The sequence below is a fragment of the Babylonia areolata genome, chromosome 23, assembly GCF_041734735.1.
Source record: "Babylonia areolata isolate BAREFJ2019XMU chromosome 23, ASM4173473v1, whole genome shotgun sequence".
In the NCBI taxonomy this organism is placed as follows: domain Eukaryota; kingdom Metazoa; phylum Mollusca; class Gastropoda; order Neogastropoda; family Buccinidae; genus Babylonia; species Babylonia areolata.
The window spans coordinates 13,110,602-13,134,018 of record NC_134898.1 but is presented as its reverse complement, the minus strand read 5'-3'; the positions used below and the strand labels follow the sequence as shown (position 1 = coordinate 13,134,018).

General features: G+C 41.9%; 1 protein-coding gene across 2 annotated transcripts in view; it reads left to right on the top strand.

Moving 5' to 3' along the window:
• Nucleotides 1–23,417, top strand: part of LOC143298371 (uncharacterized) — a 128,794-nt gene that overhangs the window by 94,743 nt on the left and 10,634 nt on the right. For both annotated transcript variants that reach the window (XM_076611274.1, XM_076611273.1), the window contains exons 9-15: nt 10,235–10,265; nt 12,393–12,533; nt 13,433–13,564; nt 14,428–14,525; nt 15,484–15,539; nt 16,133–16,179; nt 20,905–20,985. In XM_076611274.1, coding sequence (XP_076467389.1) covers nt 10,235–10,265; nt 12,393–12,533; nt 13,433–13,564; nt 14,428–14,525; nt 15,484–15,539; nt 16,133–16,179; nt 20,905–20,985 — 586 coding nt within the window. The remainder of the gene's footprint in view (nt 1–10,234; nt 10,266–12,392; nt 12,534–13,432; nt 13,565–14,427; nt 14,526–15,483; nt 15,540–16,132; nt 16,180–20,904; nt 20,986–23,417) is intronic.

Sequence of the window (23,417 nt, the reverse complement as noted above, 5' to 3'; positions counted from 1 at the left end):
CACACGCGCGCGCGCGCGCCCGAACCTAACCGCACCGCCTGTGTGTCTGCAGTGACTCCAGGCTGTACGAAAACGGCGAAAAACAGAGGTCTGCTAGCAACATTTTTTTCGATTCAGCTAATGAAGAAGGTCTCTGGTGTGAAGTACCCATCATGAAAGAGCGATTTACAACAGTCCTAATTAACCAAGGAAGAAGATGCTTTTCAATTTGCAAACGGTCTAAATGAAAATAGCTTGGTTTGTTTATATATATATATATATATATGTGTGTGTGTGTGTGTGTCTGCGCACGCATGTGTGTGTGTGTGTGTGTGTGTGCGCGCGCGCGCGAGCCTGCTTTTGTATGTGTGTGTGTGTGTGTGTGAAACTTTATTCAACCACCATATGATTAAGAAACCAGATGTGGATGATTCATGACGAAAAACTGGTGTTATCTCCCTCTGTCAGAAGCTTCGTTTCTTATGGATGTATTCTCCTCCCCCCCTCCTCTCCCAACAGCCCCCCACACCCACACCCCACACCCCCTCTCTCTCTCTCTTTTTCGCCTTTCCATGGCTTCCAACCACTCTCTGTGTCTTTGCATCTGTATCTTTCTGTATCTTTCTCCTCCACCCACTGTCTGTTTCTCTGTTTGTCACCGTCTCTCTCTATCTCCTCTCTCTGTGTCCTTCTTTCTCTGTCTGTCTCTCTGTCTCTCTCCGTCTCTCCTTCTCTCTCTCTTACTTTGGGTGAGCGATCAGTGTTTTGGAGAGAGAAAAAATAAACCGTAAACAATAATTTTGAATTATTCCCCATCAGTGATTTTGGAATTTGAATGCAAATGGTGAAAATGCAAATACTTTTATCTGATGCTGTGTTGCGCAAACAATCCAGCCAGCTCATGCTTCAGTTTCAGTTTGTTTCTCGAAGAAGCGTCACTGCGTTCGGGCGAATTCATATACGCTACACATCAGCAAGGCATATGCCTGATTGCAGCATAACCAATGCGCTAGTCTGACCTCAAATGCTTTGCATATTTGTGTACCTATCAGAGTGAATTTCTTCCACAAGATATTGCCAGGGGACAACACTTGTAATAGTTTTTTTTTCTCAGTTCATCAAGCGCATACTGCACATGGGACTACGTTTTGTCGTCTTATCTGAATGACCAGGCAGACGTAGATTTGATTTTCCAGTCAAAGTACGGAGAAACGCCGAGAGCGGGAATCGAACCCAGACTCTCACGGACTCTGTATTGCCATATATGTGTCTTAACCCTTCTGCCACCTCCCCCCTTCCTCTACAGCTCATGCACACACACACACACACACACACACACACACACACACACACACCCTCTCTCTCTCTCTCTCTCTCTCTCTCTCTCTCTTGAGACAGAGAGAGGTTAAGGAATCCTCTGTGCCGTTTCACGGGCTCAGGTTGGGTAGAATAAGTACAAACAAGAGAGGCAAGGCCTTCAAGACTCACTTGTGATAAATTAAGTCCCCTAGCATTAATTACAGAGTAATTTCCCTTTTTTTACTATCTGCACCAAAACGTTTGCAAAATAAATAAAAATTCCATGCTTAGCAAAAGAAGTTCCTGTTTGAACAAAAAATGATAATAATGACTCCTCTTGTTGTTGTGTCAGAATAAGAGGTCAAAGTGCCAAGTTTAGAGAATACAAAAAATATAAATATAACAGTAAATGCAGTTTGCATATAATTAGGCTTCTTTTAATTTTTTTGTACCCATCCCAGAGGTGCAATATTGTTTTAAACAAGATGACTGGAAAGAACTGAATTTTTTCTATTTTTATGCCAAATTTGGTGTCAACTGACAAAGTATTTGCAGAGAAAATGTCAATGTTAAAGTTTACCACGGACACACACACACACACACACACACACACACACACACACCACACACACACACACACACAACCGAACACCGGGTTAAAACATAGACTCACTTTGTTCACACAAGTGAGTCAAAAATGGCAAACACAGTGCAATACTCCTATCGTTGTAATAGAAGAATGTAATAGACACAATCCCCTCCCTCTCCCTTTGTCTTCCCTCTCTTTTTCACCCCTCCCCCTCTCTCTTTCTATCTTTCTCTCTCCACCTTCTCCCTCCACACCCTTTCGAATTCAATCAACTTAAAGGGAACTAGAGACGTTGCAGAATCGATAGGCCTGTTTGTGTTGGAGGGAAGGATTGTCCTTCATGGGGAGGGAATCATCAACAGTTATGCGGGACTTTGGTCTGTGAACCAGAATCCGAGTTATACGTGTTTTACCTTCTGGGTAACTTCGCGGCATAAAATCGTACGAAGGTCGAGAAGCGGAACGCTGCCCGTCCGGTGATCAACCTGACCAGGAAGCAAGAAGCTGATAAACTGCGATGGGTGGGGCGATCAGTGTCACAATAAGAATTGATTAATTTCAACATCGGTGGTTTAGGAAATCGGTTATGTTCATCTGTCCCCTCATCAATACATTTAAGCGATGCGGTGTTGTCTCTGTTATCTTATGCACGTGTTGCAAAGGTACTGGCTCACGCTTTGTTTTCTTACATGTAGTTGGAGTAGACTGCACATTAACTGAAAACGTGTCTGAAACAACAATTATGATTTTCATAATGACGGCGATGATAACGGTAATGAGAACATAGTGGATGATTTTTTTTTTTAATTCAAACTTAAATACTCGCTCCCCCCCCCCCTCCCCCCCCACCATCTCACAGAGAGAGGAAGCCTGTATCATTGTATGAACTTGAATGGGACAGAACAAGTACACATTGTAAACATAGGACAATATTACTAGCGTGAAAACGAAACACAAAGCTCCCTCCCCCTCCCCCAATGACCCCATCCCCTCAGCCTTTCCTTCTCTCTCACTGTCCTCGCCATGAACAACCTGACCTGAAAGCAAAAGCCATTAATATGCAATGGGCAGGTGATCAGCATCATCAAAAAAAAAAAAAAGGTGCATACATGAAATTATTATGATAATGATTTCGATTTTTTTCCGCACCGTTGGTTTTTGGATTTCGGTAATGTTCTCCACCCATCCTCCATTTATTTATTCGTCCAACGCGTGATGCGGTGTTGTCACTGCTGTCTTTTGCCCAGTCACGTCCAGAGCACGCACCATCAGATTTCATACATGGTGCAGATTGGGGGTAGATAGCACGTTAGAAGAAACTTGTGTGTTGTAAAGTGGAGGTCAGGCATTGGCCACAAAAACAGGGATAGTGATGGTGATGATCTGAAATATAGCTCAACGCGCTCACATGTGCGTACGCACGCGCATACACACGTTGCACACACACACACACACTCTCTCTCTCTCTCTCTCTCTCCACCAAATCACACCACATAACACCATACCAAACACACACATACACACACACACACACACACACACACACACACACACACCGTGCGTGGTTTCGCTTACGCAACCTTTTTCACACAGTGGCATTTCAATCGAAGTGAAAAAACGTAGTCTGCAACAGCCTGTGGGGGTAATAAATAATGATTGAATGTTCCCCTCAGCCTGCTGGCTTGAGGCTAAGCAGGACTTCGTGCCATTGAACAAGTCTGTCCCATCAACTTTTGGTCCTGGATGAGAGAGTGAAGGGCTGGAGTAGGGGAGGGGGGGGGGGGAGAGTATGATTACTTTAGGACATAAACCATAGCTTCGTACGCATACAGAATGTTTCATAACAGTTAAAAGAACAGTTGATAAAAATATCGTCATACCATGCATGAAAGTCAGTTGCATCGGCTGTATGGTGGTGGTTTTGTGTGTGTGTGTGTGTGTTTGGGTTGTTTTTTGTTGTTGTTGTTGTTGAGTAGTGTGTGTGTGTGTGTGTGTGTGTGTGTGTGTGTGTGTGTTTTCATGCTAGTATGATACTTTTTGACTTTTTTTAGTTTTGTAGTAGCTAATCGGCAAAGAACGATGTCATACCCCTTTTTTTTGTAGAGTTACTCCATGTTCTCCTAAAACACCTGCTTTTTCTTGTTTTCATTCCTTCTTCTCCTCATCCTATTTCTCCACTCCTTCTTCTGCTTCTTGTTGTTCTTGTTGTTGTTCTTCTTCTTCTTTGTCCTTCTCCATTCCTACCCGTGGGAGTCCCACCGTCTGACAGGGAAAAAGCTGAAGTTTTGTAAGTGGAGAACACCGTCACTGCCACCCTCGTGTCTTGCTGTAGTTATTACACGGCTGTATATGATTGATATGCAGATGGGACAGGTTTATGATTGAACGATCGGCCAGTTCCCATACTGACGTGTCGTTTATTGTGCGTTGGGTACAGTTCAGTTCTCTTGCATTGACTCAATGTGTTGTCTTTTCACTTGGAGTTATATTAGACCAAAACATAAAAATGCCTAAACGGTCTGTATGCGTGCGTGGGTTCGCGTGTTTAATTTTGTTTGACGATGTTTAATATTTTGCAGCTTTTTTTTATATCAGAAAATGTAAGAAAAATGAAAACTGCAATTATAAGTACTTGCTTAATGGACTGCTGGATATGAAAAACAAAATCAAAAATCGTTGATTAATTCAGTCAGGTTGGTGAATCAAAAATGGTTTGAACATGAGTGTATGTAGGTGCTTGTGTTTGTGCACGTGCGCGTGTGTGTCTGTCTGATTTTGTGTGTGGATAAATAGGTAGGTATGTAGATACGTCGATAGATGGATTGATAATTACCCCTGGGGAAGTCCGGACGGGTGAAATATTGAGAAATAAGGTATGCCAAGATCGAGCAGCCTTAGGATTTGTTATTGTGTTTGTTGTCATCAGGTCCCACACGGGAGCGGTGAAACAGTGTCAAGGGTGTTTCGTTGCATTTGACATGAGGAGACATCATTTACTTTAGGAAAACAAATAGGCCTTGTTGACTGGTTTTTGTTTTGTTTTTTGTTTTTTTATCTTGGTTGAGAGAGTCTATTTCATGAACGCTCTTTCATTTCTTTTACTTCATCTTATAACTCGCTGTAATTTTTTTCTGCTGCTGCTCCTCTTCCTCTTCTCTGTCACTTATATGTGTGTGTGTGTATGTGTGTGTGTTTGCGTGCGTGCGTCTGTGTGTACGAGCCTGTGTAAGTGGTAGGTCGTTTTTGTTTGCTGTAGTTTTCCTTCCCACATAACCTTTTCGTCTTCTCCAACCAGTCTGTCAAAAAATCTTACAGCCAAAAATATCCAGTCTCTCAATAAATATAAACGCCGAAAAGGATGACTTGTCGTTACTGGTTTATTTGTGTGGCAAGCAAGTGCTCTGACAAAATTGCAAAAGGTGATGGATCCTGCCGACCAACAGTTAGCGAACAAAATGCTGCTGGCTACTCTCATCCATTGAAATCATTAATTTTTTGCAAGAATATACGCGCATGTGGGTTTTCAGGAAAACTGGGTATGTTGGGAACGATTTTCTATTAACCACATAAACGAAATAAATGAATGAATGAAGATAGAAAATAAGATTACGGCTGAAATTGCACAACTCAAGGGTTCTTGTGCGTAAACAGACACCTTCACAAGCGCAAGCTCTTGGAGCAGAGAGAGTGGGGATGGAGGAAGAGAGAGGAAAGAAAGACAGATAGAGAAACAGAGAAGCTCGGATAGACAGACAAACGGACATGGGTGTACTGTCCCTAATTTAATTGTTATGTGACGAGGGTGGGTGAAGGATAGCCCCAGCGAGACAGATCGATGTGGTCGGTGTCGCCAAGGAACTGAACTGCCTCCGTTCAAAATAAGCCGCTGTCGATTCTTTTCCCATACCAGTTTCGCAGCACATTTGAACAGCAACTAAAAAGACCCTTCGTGTTTACCAAGAAAGTATCAGTCATTTTAATATCCTTCACTTACTATAAACTCCGCGGAAAAGCAGTTCAGCGACAGAATTCTACATATATGAATCTGTAGATGCATGATTTCACTCTTTTATTCACATGCACAGACACATCCACACATGCGCGCGCGCACGCATGCATGTGGAAATTGGCATGATTAGACCTACAGGAATTGATATGCTCATTTCCAGCCACTTTAAAGACAAAGTAGTAAGACTGTCAATGTTTCTTCTGTGTAGTAAGATTGTCCAAGGTTTCTTGATAACTTTGCTGCTGCACAGTTCCAGTCATATAAAATTTGTATTTATCTTTTTACACAAACTCGTCAAAGACACTAATTGACAAGCTGATAATGATTTTGATCAGTAGGAAAACATTTTATGGACTCGAGTCTTCCAAGAGATTCAGTAGGATAATCAGTTTAATGAGCATTAACATTGGCTTGAACTTAGTCCAGAACTCATAAATCCGAAACATTATATATAATGTTCATTTTGTTATAAGAGAGAGAGAGAGAGAAGGGGGGGGGGAGGGGGGGGGGGGAGAAGAAAACGTGCTGACAATCTTATATCCGCTCTTCCCCTTCCCATCTTCCTCATCAGTGGTGTGTAGCAAGACGCTTGATACTTATACTACCCTAGTCACAGCAGAAAAACACGCCCCAGATTGGAAGCCATCACGCTTGGACACCCTTGCCCCCAGTCGTGGAATGAATCGATATTGTTGAGAGGAAAATCGACTGTGAGAACATTACTCGCAGTGTGTCGATGAGGAAATGGTCGTTGAAATTGATTTTAATAACGTCTCCTGCGAAATGACAGAATGTTAAATGCCAGCGAACGATAATAAAATCAGATATTACTTGAGATGAAATGTGCAGCTTAGCATGCAGTATGCATGCATTACTACATTACGCGGAAAGATGCTTTTCAAGCATGTATTTTAGCCACACGGGGATAACATCTTGAATCGTGTGAAAAAATTTGGGATCGTATGAAAATTTGTTCTGTGTGAATTTGAATTGAACGACCAAACACAACTATTTTGAACAGAAAGTTTGTCCCCCAACCCCACCCCCACACCCCCGATCCCCACTTCCAACCCTCCCATCATCATCATCATCTCCTCCCTCAAGAGAGAAACAAATTAATTATGACATGTCCATACTACGGTAATAGAAACATCTGATTCCGGTGATGCAAATAGACCTCGTTCTTCTTTTTCTCCTCAATTTCACCTCTGAGAACAACACATCTGACTCCCTAGTTTTCCTAGCGGAATTTGCACTACCATGCCTTCCATTCCGTGAAATGATGCCGGGCGAATAAGAACCGATCTGTGCGTGTAGAATTGTTGGGAACCAGTGAATCGAAAATTAATTAGTAAAGTGCACAACAGCTGGATTCTGAACTCGGCCGCAGCGAGAGAGTGCATGAGCCAGCTGCTACTGCCACCGAAAGTGTGAACATTAGTTTCTGTGCTCCATCCTAACCTTTCGTGTCGGCTGGTGGGTGGGTGAAGAAGTGGCAATACTGGTGTCTCAAACATTTTCCAGAGACTGCTATGAAAGCATGAGAATTAAAACGAGATTTAAGAAAATAAAGGTAACTGTTCCAGAGCTCGTGAAATTATTATGTCTTTGAAAATATTAACAAACCGGATAATTCAATTCTGTGTTCCACGAATGTGAACTGATGATGTACGAATGCAACTTGTTTGTAGATCTTTTATTTTCGTTCAAATAGACATGACGACTTGATAGAGTTATTCGGTTTTCTTTACTTATCTTTTTATTTCTTGTTTCCTTTCATTCTCTCTATTTTTTTCTTTCTTTCTTCGGGTCTTTCTTCATCATGCACGTGAGCTCTGATGGTGTAGCCTCTTGCTTTCGAAGACGAATTTGGAGAACAAGAACAAAAAATAAATGACAGGTTGGTCAGTTGTAGATGTTTGCATTTACCAGCAAACATGAAGTTAGAAGTACGACAGTGACGTTGATATATATGACATACATTTAATGTTGGAAGCGGTGCACCTCATTATCGTTTCTTCAATTCCTAAAATAAAGAGTGGAGTGGGGTTTTTTTTAAGTGTATTGATCGGAAACCTAACTGCCTTTCCAGCCTGGGGAAAGGAAATTGGCCTGGAACTCAACGACAGGCGCTAACCCAAGGGCACGGGGGGCGATGGGAAGGAGAACACTGAACTATGCCTAATGAACGTTATTTTGGGTGCTGATCGATTTCTACTTCCCTCCCCGCGGCCCTCCCCAATATTCTACGATAAGAGAGAATGACGAGAGGAGATCTGGTGTCCGCAAAGAACAGTGGGGGGAGGGGATGTCGCTAAAGCCTGTCGCAAACGACACGCCGCGCTTTTTCAAGCGAAATCTGAGTCTGCGAGCAGCAGAGTGAGACAGGATTCCGTCCTCAACCTGGTCACGTAGACATCTGCCGCGGGCTTAAAGGGGTGAAGGGAAAGCGGTTTGTCTCGGCTCACGCCCTCTCATCGATTTATCGGGATCGTCATTTCGGCACAAAAATAGCTGTCCTATCGTCCGGCTGCAGGATGGGAATAAGCATAGAGATGACTGACTGGCTTCCCTTACCCCTTTGCAACTGAATGACTGACTGGCTTCCCTTTCCCCTTTCCTACTGTTTTGTTCAGCAAGAATCAGATGGAAAACTTTGTCCTTCAATAAGTCACCGGCCAGTCTCCTCACGTGTTCCTGCATTTCTCATCAGTTCGTGTGCGCCGCGTTCTAAAAAGTGCAGACGGGTTTACATCGATTTGCCGAAGTTCGTGGAAGGACAGGAGAGAGGAAAGGAAGCAGAGAGTTGACGGCTTCTGTTTTTATTTCTATTCCATTCATTTAGTGTGGTTTTGTTTTGTTTGGTTTTTCCTTGTACAGTTATTGTGTAAAATTTGAGCTTCATGAGGGCAGAAGGAAAAAAAATATTTCTAAAAAGAAATATTTGAAAAAAGGAAAAAGAAATGTGGATCCATTGGCGCGAAGCCATGTGGAAGCGAGTCTGTCTGTGCATGAGTGGTGGAAAATAGGAGTTATTTCAGTTGTATGGACAGCCATGTCACTGCCGTCGCTGGTGGTTCAGGCTTTGAAAGCCAACAAAACGTAAGGGTTTTTCTTGATGTTTTCGTGTTGTTCTTGGTCATATTACCATTTATGGATTATATAAATATTGCAAAAAGTAACTTTTTGTAATTTTGAACATTGGCAGAAATATCTTTCCTGAAAAAATATACGTATTTTGAACGTTATTTTGTGAATTACACACACACACACACACACACACACACACACACACACACTTGATTGCACACTCGCGTGCATTACGCGCACAGCAACCACGGGTGCGCGCTTGAACGTGCGTGTACACGAACATAGTGCTTTGAATTTTAGTTATTTTATCATTTATTTCACGTTTTCATCTATTCACTTCTTTGCTGCTTTGTTTACGTGGTGTGTGTGTGTGTGTGTGTGTGTGTGTGTGTGTGTGTGTGTGTTATCCTTCTCATGACTGAAATAGAGAGGGGGTTGGGGAGGGGGGGGGGGGGTCTTTGGGTCAGAGAAATGCGACAAGTCGATCTGAATCATTTAATTCTTCTGTCTGTTTCAATCAATAACAAAAGAAAGAAAGAAAGTTGAGAGAAAAAAAGATTATGGTTAAAGTTACATATCGAAGCCCAGAAACAGTGTGTCTGTCGGTCGGTCGGTCGGTTGGTCTTTCTCTGGCCTCCGTCTCTTCCACTCTCTTCCTCTGGATCTCTCTGCCTCTTTGTTTCCGTCTCGCTCCGTCTGTCTGTCTGTCTCTGAACTCGTTTGGCCCAGCATAATATTTGCGTGCGTTGCTTCATGCAGAAAAAGCTCATTCTTTTCACTATTCTTTCTTTGGAATCTTGTTCAAAGTGAGATTTATTCACTTTTGAAATGTCACTGGACGGATGAATCAAAAGCAGTTGTAATGTTGAGAGAGAGAGAGAGAGAAAGACATGGTCAACTGTGTCATTTCAGTTGCTTGTTCAGATATGACTGCGCGCACGTTTGGTTTTTGTTGTTGTTTTTTTTTTGTTGTTGTTGTTGTTTTTTGTTGTTGTTGTTAGACAGTCATTACTTATTTGACACGCCACAACTCACAGAGCTGGATTTAATGATGTATTGGCTGATGTCCTTAAGGTCAAGTTGTTCAGAGTTTGGGTTTTGGTTCGGTGGAAATAGTGTTGTTTTGGTGTTAGAGATTTGGTCACGCCTTCTCGCTGTCGCTGTTTATCTGTGTCTCTCTGTATGTCTGTCTGTCTCACTCTTGCCTCGCTTATTTCCATTACTAATGTCTTTCAGTTATCACATTCAATGTTTTCTTTCTTTTGCAGGGTGGACCAGCTGCCAGATAAGCAGTTAGAGGTAGTATATTCTCTCTCTCTCTCTCTCTCTCTCTTTTCCCTCGCTCTCTCTCCTCTCTGTCTCTGGCTGTCTCTCTCTCTTTTAAAAGAAAATATATATGTATCGATATTTATCCGTTACTTTACAAATTGCTCACCATTAATTATGCTGGTTAAATAAGTCTTAAAGTCAACTCCCACCTCACCTCACCACTCTGTACTTTTTAGTTGTAGGATACCGTTGCAAATTTCATAACTATCAAGGACGTATGGATCACCAGAACACTTGAAAAACCTAACCTTCTGGGGGCTATGGAATTTTTCTCAGACTTTTTGGATCTGAATGTTTTTGTTTTGAGGTCTATCTTGATCTGTTAACGTGCAGAATGCCGATCGGATGCTTGGATATTTTGATTGTGCTGGTCACCCTTAGGAGCTCAGTACGTCTTCAGACCGTGCTTGGACCAGTGCACGTGCAGGGATCGTAATGGTGACGATGTGTCTCGAGCGAGAAGTATTTATTGTTTTTAAAAGCCAAAGGGGCCTTAAGAAAAAGTAGCGCATGAAAAATATCAAATATCAGTCGGCAAAAAATACCGAAACACAAACTACACGAATAATAAAAGAAGCCAAAAAACAAAAATCCTTGACGCGATTTTATGAAGGACTGTACCATGGAAATTGAAATTGTGGACGTGTCAAAAATAGCCTGATCAAAAAGAATTCATGATCACACTCAAGACGGATGTAGATTTCTTGAAGCGAGGTTTGCCATTGGCAAAGAGATCTATGTATTGAAGTACCATCTACAGCCTTGCTGAGTCGCTGAGCACTCAGAACTATACAGAATATTTCACCCTTACGCAGTACGGAAGAATTATACACAACAACGTGGAAGGACGTGTAATGTTCACGATCAGCTGGTCGATGAATAATATGACCTAGTTGCTCACTTGGTAGTGGTGGTGGTAGTAGTAGCATAGAAGTAGTAGTAATATTGTTATTTCTTTTTTCTTTCTGTCTTTTTTTCTTCTTTCTTTCTTCCTGTCTTTTTTTTCTTTCTTTTTTCTTTCTTTCATTTTTTTCTGTCTTTCTTTCTTCTGTTGTTCTCGTGTATGCAGATCGAAGCGTAGGTTTTCAAAAGCATTATCATTTCTTGATTATAGGGACGCGTGATGATGAAGCCTGCAGCAGTGTAATAGATATAGATTTCCGCATTCAGATGAAACTTTTTATTGATCTTCTTCTGCATGCATCTTGGATAAAGGGTGAATAAGACGACTCGTTGTCGTTACGGGTTTGTCTTTGTGTTCCTGTTATTCCTTTTATCTCATCTCCCTCACCCTTCTCCTCCTCCTCCTCCCTCTCTGCAATATCCACAATTCTTCCCCGGTACGTTTCTGTTTGGAAGACGGTAAAATGTTGTAAATTGGTTAATAACAATGTAATATATACTCTACATTTCTTACCCCCCACTATTTGACTGGCCTGCTTTACGTCATTCGACAGGGGAAGAAATGCAGAGTATTTTTGCAATGTTATTAACCAATTTACAACTCTCCGTCTTCGGAACGAAATTGAATGGAAAGAACACGGGGATGAAATGTAGATGTTGGCCCCCCACCCCTCCACACCCCCTTCTCTCTCTCTCTCTCTCTCTCTCTCTCTCTCTCTCTCTGATGTGCCAGTCTTGTTTGTGTATGTATATGCGTGGGTCCCCTATCTCGCGTGTTAATTTATTTTCTCCCTGTCTTCTTTTCACACACATTCTCTCTCTCTCTCTCTCTCTCTCTCTCTCTCTCTCTCTCTCTCTCTCTCTCTCTCTCTCTCTCCCTCCCTCCCTCCCTCTCTCTCTCCCTCTCCCATCTTCCCTCCCTCCCTCCCTTCCTCTCTTCATCTCTTAACCACGTTCCCCCTCTTTCTTCCCCCCTCTTTCCCTCTCACTTGCTAACTTATTCTCTTTATGCGTCTCTCTCTCTGTCTGTCTGTCTGTCTCTCTCTCTCTCTCTCTCTCTCTCTCTCTCTCTCTCTCTCTCTCTCTCTCTCTCTCCTCCCCCCCTTCCCCCTGTGCCAGAGAGATAGCGAGTGAGCGATAACAAGAGTAACCGCTTACTTCACTCACTCCTTACTTTGCTCACTCCATGAACAGAGCCGATTCAACAGTCTGGCCCTGGCCTTCAAGACAGATCGCCTGACGTTAGACCAACGCCTGGGAATTCAGGAACGGTCCCGTGACATCGCTGAACAGAACATCGACAAGGAACTGCAAGGCCTTAGAGATGCTGTGGAGGTATAGTATTGTGCTGGAATGGATTGGATTTAGTTGGGATGTCCATCTTTCTCTGTAAAATTTGGCTTGCTCTTTCTGGGAAGCGCGTGTTGTTACAATGCATTGCATCCTCTTTTTTTGTTTGTCTGTGATTCTAGTTATTTTACTACCAGAATCACTTTAGGAATAACCAACATCTAAAGTCTAGTGGAGGTGGAATAAAATCCCGCTTCGTATATGGGGACTCGAACTCGCGGACACTCGCTTCCTAATCGGGTGCGTTACCTCTAGGCCACTGCTCCACAACAGTCGAATCATTGTTGATGTTATACACTGATTGTACTATAGTTTGCAGAATACAGCGGTAGATGATTTTTCTTTTGTATCAAGGAAACGATAAAAAAAATTGTAACATAAGATCACTAACAGTGACAGGAAAAAGAGAAAGTCAGGGTTATTGCATATTGTTTTAAGTGATTGTATTTTGCAAGTTGTTGGCATTAATGGAGTCTTTTTATTTTTACAGACAGCGTAACAGGGGCATTGTTGTGTTTATCGGTAATTTGCTTTTTTCTTTTTAACTGGAAAATGCTTTAAGAGCGGTTGGATTTCTCAGCGAGACATTAAACGTGAACAGCTGTGTTTGTGAAACCATTGAAAATACAACAGATGGAAAATTTTTGTAAATATTTTGATGGGAAAGTTTTATGTGTGTAATAGGAAATGGAACAGAAATATGCTTTTGGGGAAGCCAGCGTAGGCAACATATGGAGCGAAAGGATAATTAAAACTTGAAACTTGTGCTTGCATCGTAACTGGGCACTGTTTGTGGATGTGGGTGTGTTGTTGCACCCGGATACATGCGCTGTGTTTGGATGTATGTTTTGTTTACACGGTCATGTATGTGTGTGCCACTGCAGATTCTGAACCAGCTGTGTGCGGACGAACGGGTGCAGGAGGTGATTTCCAAGATCCAGCACCACCTGGACATTCTGGAACATTCGGTTGCCAGAGTCTCCAGCAGGGCAGAGGTCTTCGGGGCCGTGCAGCAGGTACCAAGTCATCAGCCTTGGATGGGAACATATTGTATTGTATTGTTTGATTTGTTTTACATTTTGTCACAACAAAAAATTTTGTGTGAAATTCGGGTTGCTCTACAATCCAACGCCACACTTTTTGAGGAAGTGATTCAGCCTTTATTAAATGGTTGGTTGGTCTCATGGTGGATTTGGTTACACCTTTCTAGGTAATTTTGTATTGTGAAGGTAGAGATGGAGGAACGGGAAACAATTCGTTCAAAGCTCTCGTGTTGCTTGTCCGTCACAGTGAGGAACTTTTTTTTATATATGCAGACATGCAAGAGCCCGTACATGCGCACACATGCACGTGCAGTACACAAACAACCACACCTGCTCCCCCGCTCCAGCTCCCCCCCCCCCCTTCACACACAGATATGCCCTTTACACTCCACGTTAATTTTTGATTACATACCATTTTTAAACCCTCTGAGCAATCCTAACAAATGGTCTTTCACTTCTCTGTTGTCTATCACAAATTGTAATTGATGGTACAAACTTGGTTCTATTTTCTGATTACATGTAAGTCTTTGAATGTTATATTTCCAACACGAAAAAAACTGTGGTGTACATGTTCCTAATCTGATTGCTCTTTCATTTCATCAGATCCTGTCATTGTGTGTTTGTCAGTCAGACTGTCTGTGTCTAATCTTCCTTTTTATTTGTTTCTCTTCTCCTTCACCTTCTTATTCTCATCTTTCTTCCTCGGATGTTATTTTGCATGTTCTCTCTCATGTGCATTTTTAAGTTGGATATTAAAAAGTATATATATAAATGCGCGCACATGTGTGTGTGTGTGTGTGTGTGTGTGTGATGACTCTTTCCTGTGCCTGTGACAGGAGAAAAGGATGTGCCTTGCCATGGAGGTGATGATCACCTACACCGAGAACATTCGAAGGCTGAGGTCCACAGAACAGAGTGATGTAGAAGAGGCCAGGTCAAAAACAGTGATTCTCTCTCTCTCTCTCTCTCTCTCTCTGTGACCCTCTCTGGCATATCTCTGTCCGACTCTGTATGATTATATATATATATATATATATATAATCTGGTTCACTTATTTTCTCACTTTTTGTCTCTCTCTCTTGCTCGCACGTTCAGTCAGTTTTTGTGTGCTGGTCTGTGGCTTTCGTATATGAACGCACGCGCACGTGTGTGCATTTGTGTGTGTGTGGGAGGAGGGGGGGGGGATTCTTCCATTGAACATCTCGTGACGAAGGTGATGCGACGAGAAAAGAGAAAGCGTGTATGTTCTGTTTGTGTGTGTATCACTGTGTGCATGTGTGAAAACAAAAAACAAAACAACTTCATCATGCATCAAAGATTGTCAGTGCATGTGTAGTTCACTTCAGTTGCTACAGAGTGAATCTCTTTGAATGGGTTGGATTTTTTTTTTTTTTTAATCTTTTTGACAGATATCTTTGATGTTCTTGACAGTTATGTATTGGCGCACACGTACATGACCGGAACTATGAAATAATGATCGCACATCCATTGATGATATTGATGATAGTTCTAGTTGTAATGGTGATCAAAGTAAGTAATCAGTGTGCGTATGAAAACGGGTCTGTAATATGTAGAGTTAATGGTGTGTAAGGGTTTGTAGGAGATAGAGAGAAAGTAGGTATGTGTGCATGTGTGTGTTTCGGTTCAGGATAAAAGGGGAAGAACTGTAATATATTCTGACTTCCCTGGCACCAATTGCTTCCCTTGACCGTACACATTGTGTTGAGATGCGAACACGGAAGACAACCGGTGGTAGAAAATCTGTATTTCGAAATACGGTTATGAAACGTTTTTGTTGGATGTTTATATGTAAACTGTACTATAGTTATTTGAAGTGTGTGTGTGTGTGATATTTTTATGTCATTTTCAATTTCTTTCTTTCTTTCTTTCAGGAGAATACTCAGTAGTTCAAGGCAAAACTTCAGTCTTGACACATTAAGTATTGGAGGTAAAGTGCTCTCTCTGTGTGTGTGTGTGTGTGTGTGTGTGTGTGTGTGTGTGTGTTTGAAATATGCAAGGGTGCATTTTATAAACCTGCCTTCCCATCTTTTAACTTGACAAGTGGTTAAACTCTCTCTGTCTCTCTCTTCTCACTCTTGCTCTCTGTATGACAGTCTCCTCCCTCTTGCTCTCTCTCTCTCTCTCACTTTCTCTCTCTCTCTTTCTTTCTCCTTCTGTCTTTGTTATTCTTTCGCTATTCTTTCTTTCAGTCTCTGTGAAACGTACAGTAACGAGACATGATAAATTTCTGCAACTGATATTCGGAGACATGATGTGTGATAAAAAATAAAAGCTTGCTTGTTGAATTTAAATGCTAAATAATGTCCATAGCCTGTATATATATAAGGCGTGTAAACATAAGTGAGCAGTGTGTGTGTGTCTGTGTGTGCGTGTTTGTGTGTGTTTGTGTGTTTCCCAGGTTAATATTTTCATTAGATTAATATTTGTGTGAGTGCGTGCGTGGTTGCCTGTGTGTGTCTGGGTGTGCACATGGCTGTTTCTGACCTGAAAAACCTATGCTTCGATGCTCTTGTTTGTCAGATCGGAGATCAGCATCAGTGTGTGCCGCTCTAAGCAATCCACGAACAGTAAGTCTTTTTCTTTTTTCTCCTCCCTTGCACCACCCCACTAACACTGTGATATACCTGTGTATTGTCTGTCACCTTTCTGTGTCAAGAACTGTCGTGATCCAGAGTCACCTTTCCGAGCATGCTGTCTATAACACTGTGTGATTGTTGTCTTGAATGATTATATTCAGCGGTGGTATTGAATAAGTAATGTGTTCTCTGTTGTGTTGTTTTTTTTCCTTCTCAACTTCTCAATATACATAACACCAACACCGTGGCGCAGTGGTCAGTGTTATTGACTGATGACTGTGAGGTTTGGGGTTCACACCCCATGAGTCAGCCTGCTCTCACGCCAAGAGGTAATGTACTGTGGGCTCAAACAGAAAGACTGGGATCACAGGGTGAAGTGTCACCCACCTGACTGATGTCTTTTAGACACTAGTCCCGTGATCTACAATCTGGGTATCAGTGTGCCTCTCGGTTTTTATTAGGGCCAGGAAAGTAGGAAAGGATATCTTGTACTGCTGCCCAAATATTTTGCTTCGAATGAAATTGGGTTGTCATTGCGTCATCATTATCAGTCTCATGACCATTGGTTATCATAGAACAGGATATTAGAAACGTTTAGATATTTCTCTGTTAAAAGAAAAAGAAAAGAAAAGAGTGACTCACAGCAACAATCTGTTGCATCTCTCGCCAGTACTGAATTCTGTGCTCATTGTCATTTCAGTTGGCACATACAGAAGACTGAAAGTGAAGAGATCACTATTAACTTCGTAAAGGACAATAATCAAATAAAAGCGCAAAAACAGATTTTCAGTTTCAGTTTCACTTTCTCAAGGAGGCGTCACTGCGTTCGGACAAATCCATACACGCTACACCACATCTGTTGAGCAGATGCCTGACCAGCAGCATAACCCAACGCGCTTAGTCAGGCCTTGAGTGCATGCTTACATATTTGTGTACCTATGAAAGTGGATTTCATTTTATGTAATTTCGCCAGAGGACAACACTCTCGTTGCCATGGGTTCTTTTTTCAGTGCGCCAAGTGCGTGCTGCACACGGGACCTCGGTTTATCGTCTCATCCGAAAGACTAGACGCTCAGTTTGATTTTCCAGTCAAACTTAGGAGAAAGGGCGAGAGCGGGATTCGAACCCACACCCTCACGGACTCTCTGTATTGGCAGCTGAGCGTCTTAACCATTCTGCCACCTTCCTCCAAAAACAGAGTAATTAAAGAGATAAGTTGGGTTGTTGTTGTTGTTTTTTTACTTTTGTAGACATTCTCTGCACATTTAATGCCTTTTTATAGTTGTAATATATATATAATTTTGTGTGTTATGTATAATTATTTATATGTTCACCTCGATTACTTTTTGTTTAAACATCTGGCGAAAAATGATGGAATAGTCAATGTCAGAGGCATGACTGCATTTGTGCCTACAATGATGTAAACATTATAGGTAGTATGATATATTAACATACTTAAGATGTCACGTATTATGCACCATGTTTGTCTCATTGATTTTTTTAAAAGAACTTTTAACAAAATGCTTTGGTAGTTTCCGATCTTCATGAAAAGCGATGAGCAAAAACGTTTCATTAAGTTAAGTTATAAATGTCTTCTGTCTGTCTCATTTTGTTGTTTTTTCTCTCGTTTGTTTGGCGGATGGTGGTGGTGGGAATGGGTCACTTTGTGCGTTTCCAAATAATGCGTAAAAGCCCATACATGTACGTGCTCACACAAAACACACACACACACACACACACACACACACACACACACACACACACACAACAATGCATAACCGCATGCCAATCTTACCTTATAAGCTGGGCCCACTTGTGGGGAAGCCATACATGAATAAGTATACTAACACTGCCAACGTGTCGTGTGGTGGGTTGTTGCCTCTTGTGCTGTGTGTGGGCGAAGCGGACACAGCGCAGCAGATCCTCCTGCTCTTTTACTCCTACCGCCTCCTCGTCCCAAACTGTGGATGTGTTTGCTCCAGAAAGAGTGAGATCCCACTGTTCGATCCCTTCTGTATAGCTGCGTAGCGAGTGGGGTTTTGCTAATTTATGTCCTGTTCTTTTTTTTAAGTTTTTTTTTTCTAATGCTTTTACCCTTTTTTTCCTTCCTTTGTTATTTCACCTTCGTTCTAATATCCCTTTTTCTTTTTTTGTAATTCTATTTTCGTTCAAATATTCCTGCTGTATTTTTTTAGATTCTGCCGTGTACGTTTTTATCTAATTTATTCCTGTCATTATTTGGCTAGTTAGTTTGATTGTTAGTTACGGTCATTATATAGCTTGACGGCTAAATGCTACTGTCAGTGTTGATTTAACTTTGATTTGGGCTTTTAGTCCATTTTGTTCTTTGAAGGCATAAATGAAACTATTTCTTCACCAACAGGATTAACAGCTCTTGTTTGTTGTTTAATAGGTATTGGTGTGTCTTTGCCCACGAATTTTTTCTCTTTTGTGCCTTTTTTCCTTCTTTTAGGTCTGGTGCTGTATGGTAACCGTTACCTTTTTTTTTCTACGGTTGGATGAATACAGGAAGCCCGGAATGCTTGTGTTTGACTCGCTGTCGAAGTCCAGTGCACAGTTTTGTGTCTGTTTCACACACTTGTCGCACCTTGCGTACTTACGTACAGGGGCTTGTCTTTACCACACACTGGTAATGCGCGCGCGCACACACACACACACACGCACGCACGGATGCATGTACTGAAACGCACAAACACACAGGCATATGCGCTTATCCATGCGTGCGCAAGCACTCACACACATATACAAAAACACGCGCGAACAGACACACATACACAGACGCACGCACGAACACACATGCATATACACGCACGCACGCACACACGCGCGCGCGAACACACACACACACACACACACTGACACACACATACACACATACGCGCGATAGAAAAAACGCATTCATATGAATGTGCATAATATCCCTTCTTATTTACATTTGTGCATAAAAAATTAAGCACTCATGGATTCGAGAAGGGCAACGCCCATGCATATGAAGTAACTCAAGAACTCACAGACTAGCATGCACATACACAATCATCGGCCGGTGCACCTACGTGTTCACACGTACACGAGCACGCGCGTGCATGCATGTAGTACTTAATGAATACGTCAGTTAAAATTACATGGATAGAATGAGTGCACAGCCTGCCGAAAACACGTCCACAGAGTGTGACTTGGTTCAGGGATAATGGAAGCAGCATAAAAACTGTCAGTGTGGAAACGCCAGCTGCCAAAAAGATAGGTAATTAAGAAGCTGTTAACGCTCCATCTTCTCCGTGTGCTTAACGGTGAGAGCTGTAAACTTTGATTCGCTCTTTTCCTCTCTTCCGACACTCCTTAGCCGCCACCCCCGAACCCCTCACCCCCACCCCCACCCCTACCCCTACCCCTACCCCTACGCCCTCTCTTTCTCTCAGTCTCCTTTCTCTTTATACATGAGTGCAAGGCCGCATGCAAAAGATATGTGTGCCCTTTAATCGTGTCAGAATATGAAATAAGGAGGCCACGAAGTTTGTTTCTTTACAGGCAAACGCCCTTGTGACTTTTGGGCACACATTACTTTGGTTTTCACGCATTTCGTCTCCTTTTTTCTGTACTTGTCTGCGCGCTTCCTTACCATTAGCTTGCTTGATTGACTGCCTAGAGCATCCAGATAGCGTTTGTTGTCGGCGGCTGCAGCATTTTAGTAGCATTACTGTGTGCCACACTGGTGTGGTCAACAGTGTCGTGTTAGTTGATGGCTACCCTGTAGGCATTTGCACAAGAACATTCGTGAACCATAACTTTGTCTGTCCTGTCCTTTCGATCTGTCTTGTCTTTATTTAATTTTTCTGTCTTTGTCCCCCCTTTCTTTCTTTCACTCTCAGTCTCTCGCTCTCTTTCTCCATCTCTCTCTCTCTCTCTCTCTCTCTCTCTCTCCCGTCTCCTTAAATTCTCTTGTTCCCTCTCAGTCTCTTTCTCTTCCTCCTTTCTCTGAGACCAAAACATTCATGAACTGTGTGAAACAATCCAACCTTTATTGACGTACTTTGAAATAGAAAGGAGACCTTTTAGTTTTTACATACATTATGTCAATGATGTTGGTGTCCAATGTGGACGCATTGTGCCCCTGAGATTGCAAATGGCTTGTCGGTTACAAAAACCCGAATCTTTATGTAATGGTAATTGATAATTATGTATCGTATTAGTATTTCGAATGTGAAATGTACATCTAATGTGATCTAAAAATAAATTATATAAATGTACATCGAATATGATGTAAGCATAAATCGATTATTGTAACATTGTTCATAGGGCCACACATTTTGTTTCATTTTCCTGATGACTTACATTGTCTTGGCTGCACTTCAATATCATTGAATTGACAGACAAGTGGTATTTGAGAAGAATAAAATGTGTTGATCATTTTACTTTTGTTAAACAGTGTTATATAGACTTGGTTGGGTGTGTTTGTGTTTTTTAAATTCAGAAATGAAGGAGGTTAACGAGCCTATACATTTTATGAGAAGTACTAATTACTCGACTTTGGGGTGGGAGCTGGCATGCCGGCACCCCTCGATCCTCTTCTTTTGTTGGTGGTGATGGTGATGTTTGTCTTTGATACGCGATAGTTCGTTCGTTTTATCTTTACTTATTTGAATAATCGGTTACCTCTGTATTCACCCATTTGTTTTCTCTTGTGCATCCCCTCTTCAGGCACGGAGAAGAAGCGAGGTAGCACTTCCACGCTTTTTCGGGGGCGCGGGAAGCCCCTCGCTGCACGTCACCTCCTCTATGGTAAGTCACACCTCTTCCTCTTTTTGCCTCTCTTGGTAAAGGTGGCAGTGCTTCCACTATTCCCTCACTATTACTGTGTGTACACTGTTATATTCCGTATGCCAGAATACGCTAGACTTGACTGTATTCTTGTGTGGAATTCAACACGAAAGTTTTAGTCATGTTAATTGTGTCAGTGCGAGTTCAAGTCGGTAGGTTTAACTTGGGTAGATGTTCTGTTTCATTATTAGATGAGTTAGTGAGGTGAGGGATAGGGGGCAAATGCCAGAGTGAGTGTTTTAGTTTGTGTGTTTTGTGACTATGATGGATTAGTTTCGTATTTATTTCAGTCATCGGTTTTTTCGGATTTTAAGTGGTGTAGAACTGACGATATGATGTTTACTGATTTGTTTATAGTAGTCGATTTAATATTTTGTTGTTGTTTGTTTTGTTTTCTGAATGGTTTATCCATTTTGGTTTTGTCGTCGTTGTTGTTTTTTACGGTAATTTAGCTGCTTCGATTTAGTAAGAATAAGATCGTTTTTTGTTTTTTTTATGTATTCGGTACTGCTATTGCAGAATATACCTTCTTTCACTATTCATAATTTACCTTCTTGAATGCATGAGTTAATTTTGTGTGTGATTTGAGTGAATTGATTTATTTAGATGAAGGGTTGGGTAACCAGTTATAAAACTGCATAACGATCTGTCAAGTAGTGGTGTAGTGAGATAATTCTTGATGCAGTGTAGACGTGTGTACGTGCCTTTGTCTGGGGGATGGAAATACTACGGAATGCATCACATTCTCGGATTTTTTTAAACCATAAATTTGCTTCAAAATTCTGCGTCTATTCACATACACACGCACGGGCGCTTGCTCATGCACACATACGCATAGATGCATACACGTATGTACACACACACACACACACACACACACACACACAAACACGCATACACACACACACACGCACGCACACGCTCACTGCTGTAAACTAACATGCAATATTCACTTCTCTTTTTTTTTTCTTTTTTTTTCCTTTTTCTTTTCTTTTCTTTTTTTTCTTTTTTTTTTTTTAACAATGGTGCACATCTTGTATCGCAGCTTAGTACGCACAGTAGTTTGTTAACTAAATTTCAGTTAATTATGAGTTACAATGTTCCTATGCACATTGAAATAGATAACCTTGCATGCCAGACGCGACATATCACCCTGCCCCTATGCCCCCGCCAGTCCCAGTCGATATTGACATCTGCTCCTTTCCAGGCTAATTGCTGAACCCCATTCGTGTTTAAAAGCACGCAGAAGATCAAATACACTCGTTAATGATTTTGTAATCCATGTTAGCGTTCGGTGGATTATGGGAACAAGAACATATTCAACATGCGCACTCCCGAAAACGAAAGATGGCTGCCTACATGGCGGGGTAAATAAACAAAACTTATATTGTTATATGTCTGTATGAGTGTGTATGTTTGCGTGACAGAAACCTGACTGAATGACACTGGAAACGAATGATGAACGCCTAATGGCAGCTGTCAGTCGGCTGTGTCCGGGTAGCCACCTGTTGTGCAAATGGCTCCGTGTTTGTAAAGCGCTTAGAGCTTGGTCTCTGACAGAGGATAGGCGCAATATAAGTATCCGTATCATATCTTTCCCCAGAGACCCGTTTCCATTCCACTCCCCTTCGAGGTCTTTGCTACTTAACAACTTTCTCCCACACACTGCAGAAGTGTAATTTTGTGGAGAATGTGCATCCAGCTAGAGTGGGTTGCCTTGAGAATTCCCTGTCTCTTCTCGGTCTTACTCTTTCCGCCCTTTTGACCTTCCCTCCCCTCATCACATTCGCGCATGCAAGCAAGCAAGCAAGCGCGCGCACACACACACACACACACACACACACACGCACGCATGCACGCACGCACAGACGAACAGTATGTACAATGCTATCCTTTGAGTAGCTGGTACAAAAGGGTTTTTATATTTTTGATAACGAATACCCTTTGCTCTTGCAGCCAGTCTAAGAAGAAGAAAGGTTAGAGTCACCAACTTTTATTTTACGTCTTCAGTCTTGTTTGGCTGGGGATAGTCCATTGAGTCTTGTCAGAACTGAGAGGGGAGGGCTGGGGGGATGTGTCGGGGACGGTAGCAAATGAACGTCATAGGAATCAGACTGTTGTGTTTGATATTATAAAAAGTAATGATAATGTCACATATGACACAGTACATGACATGTATGCTGAAAGTTTATAAAAACAACCACAACAAAGTAATTAAGTAGTGTTACGCTAGCGGATTAAAAAATTGGCGTGCATGATGCTTGTATACACGTGAAATTGTACCAACATAAATGACACACTATCCCATCCGCTCTTTCCAGCCAAACAGTGGTTCATTTTCAGATCTATTGTAAACAGCTTTCGTGCAGCTTTAGTCGAGCGGTGGCCTCGAC